At 39.6% G+C, this 1,747-nt stretch overlaps 1 protein-coding gene across 1 annotated transcript; it reads left to right on the top strand.

The window, feature by feature from the left end:
* The first annotated feature begins 239 nt into the window (after nucleotides 1–239).
* On the top strand, nucleotides 240–1,413 carry LOC106641392 (small ribosomal subunit protein eS28). Its single transcript, XM_014355801.2, has 3 exons — nucleotides 240–412; nucleotides 843–1,118; nucleotides 1,279–1,413. Exon 2 carries the CDS (start codon nucleotides 881–883, stop codon nucleotides 1,079–1,081), a length of 201 nt encoding a protein of 66 aa, XP_014211287.1. The 5' UTR covers nucleotides 240–412; nucleotides 843–880; the 3' UTR covers nucleotides 1,082–1,118; nucleotides 1,279–1,413.
* Nucleotides 1,414–1,747: the final 334 nt, after the last annotated feature.

The raw sequence follows: 1,747 nt of genomic DNA, 5'->3' as shown, positions 1-1,747 counted from the left end.
GATATGTCAGTTAAGTAGAGGTACCAACCAAAAAATTTACCAAAAATTTCATTTTCAAACACTATACTGTTTATGCTACAGTATAATATATTATGTATAAGCCTTGATCTGCGCGGGAAATCAGACGACCGGACGTGACGTACTTCTAAACGAGCATCACAACGACACAGTTGGGCGTGTTCCGAAATACTCTTCAAAGTTTCGATCACTTATCGCTAACTTAATCACGACTCAACAGTTGTATTATCGAAGTATAATAGGTATACGCGGCATCGACATTCGTGAGCCACGTCATTTTAAACGCGTCCACTCTCAGTCATTGACGCGAAGTCGAGTTATCAGCAACGAAGTTAAGACTTGTAAGTCTTATCGCGCCAAAGGCAACGCAGAGACACAACAAGCACGTTTTACAGTAAGTACAAGATATAACATTTGTCGTATAATATAAGCACATGATTGGATATACAAGTAAGAAACAAAACTGTTAAAATTGGAAAATTCGACAATAGAAAGAAAAAAAAAAAAAAAAAAATTATTTTGGGGTTGCATCACGTGGACTACGATGAATTTACTTCACCCAGAACCGTTCTAGTGCTCGGCACGATGCTAAATATACCGTAGACGTATGCACATTTCAAAACCCCGAGGTATACGCGCAAGTGTGTAATCTAATCTAACGAGTCCGTTTGACGATTAGAAAACGCGGTGGCCACGTATGCGCACGAAGCACGTCGACAAAAAACCTAGTTGAAAAAAAATATAATTTATAAATACTCGATATAGCTGGTCGAGGAGTATCATCTGAACAACAAAAATATAAAGTTATTGAGTATTGTTTCTAGCTTTTGTCCTGCCTGCGCCCACGTGAAGAGATAACAACATGGTCTCAGAGAACGACGGCAAAATGGCCCGAGTGATCAAGATTCTGGGGCGCACCGGGTCCCAGGGTCAGTGCACCCAGGTGAAGGTCGAACTCATGGGGGAGAACCGGCAGCTCATCAGGAACGTGAAGGGCCCGGTGCGCGAGGGCGACAACTTGGTACTTCTCGAGTCAGAGCGGGAAGCCAGGAGGTTGAGGTGAAAACCTTGCATCTCTGCCCACTGTTGACCACACACAGGTAAGATCGTTGTTTCCAACTATGATTAATTTTTTTTTTTTTTTTTTTTTTTTTTTTTTTTACCACTGATATATAGCTGATGCGTGGGTGATGTGTTTCGAGGTTACTTTCACTACGGATACGTAACACGTGTTTTTTTGTTTTTCCACGCCTGTTTCAGAAGGTATCCAATTTTACTCTTCCTATGGATCATCAAACAAGGATGGGAAAAAGTAATACTGCTGAATACAGTTTAACATGAAGTTTAACTTCCCCCAATGGTTTGTCAACAGTGATAATAAATGTTTAAACAAAATTTCTGGCCGCTTAATTGTTATTGTTTATTGACCATTTTATCATCGTGCGGCGCTCGCTGTCGTACAATCAGTACCTGATCTCTGTATGGTTGCTTGGAGGTGTGCGTTGTACTGGGTTATGGAATGTTAGATCACGTTTATACTGCACAAGACACTATAGGTTCGAGAATGTAAATGACAAAAACAATCGTGTCCTATAAAACTGTTGAATAAAGTGGATATGCTTCGTGGATTTTACAATATGGAAATAGACAGTGTTTTACAATTGTAAAAGATCATTATAACGATAGTTGTATTAACACTGGTATATACAATATTTAAGATCTTGACTTT

Source organism: Copidosoma floridanum, unplaced genomic scaffold, assembly GCF_036245765.1.
Source record: "Copidosoma floridanum isolate Cflo_tuat_1 unplaced genomic scaffold, Cflo_Japanese_pri ptg000020l, whole genome shotgun sequence".
In the NCBI taxonomy this organism is placed as follows: Eukaryota; Metazoa; Arthropoda; class Insecta; order Hymenoptera; family Encyrtidae; genus Copidosoma; species Copidosoma floridanum.
The sequence above is the reverse complement of the archived record's forward strand: the minus strand, read 5'-3'. Positions and strand labels throughout refer to the sequence as shown.

Bases quoted from the DNA above. Each gene is read 5' to 3' on its own strand.
- LOC106641392 (XM_014355801.2), top strand. From the start codon at position 881: ATGGTCTCAGAGAACGACGGCAAAATGGCCCGAGTGATCAAGATTCTG.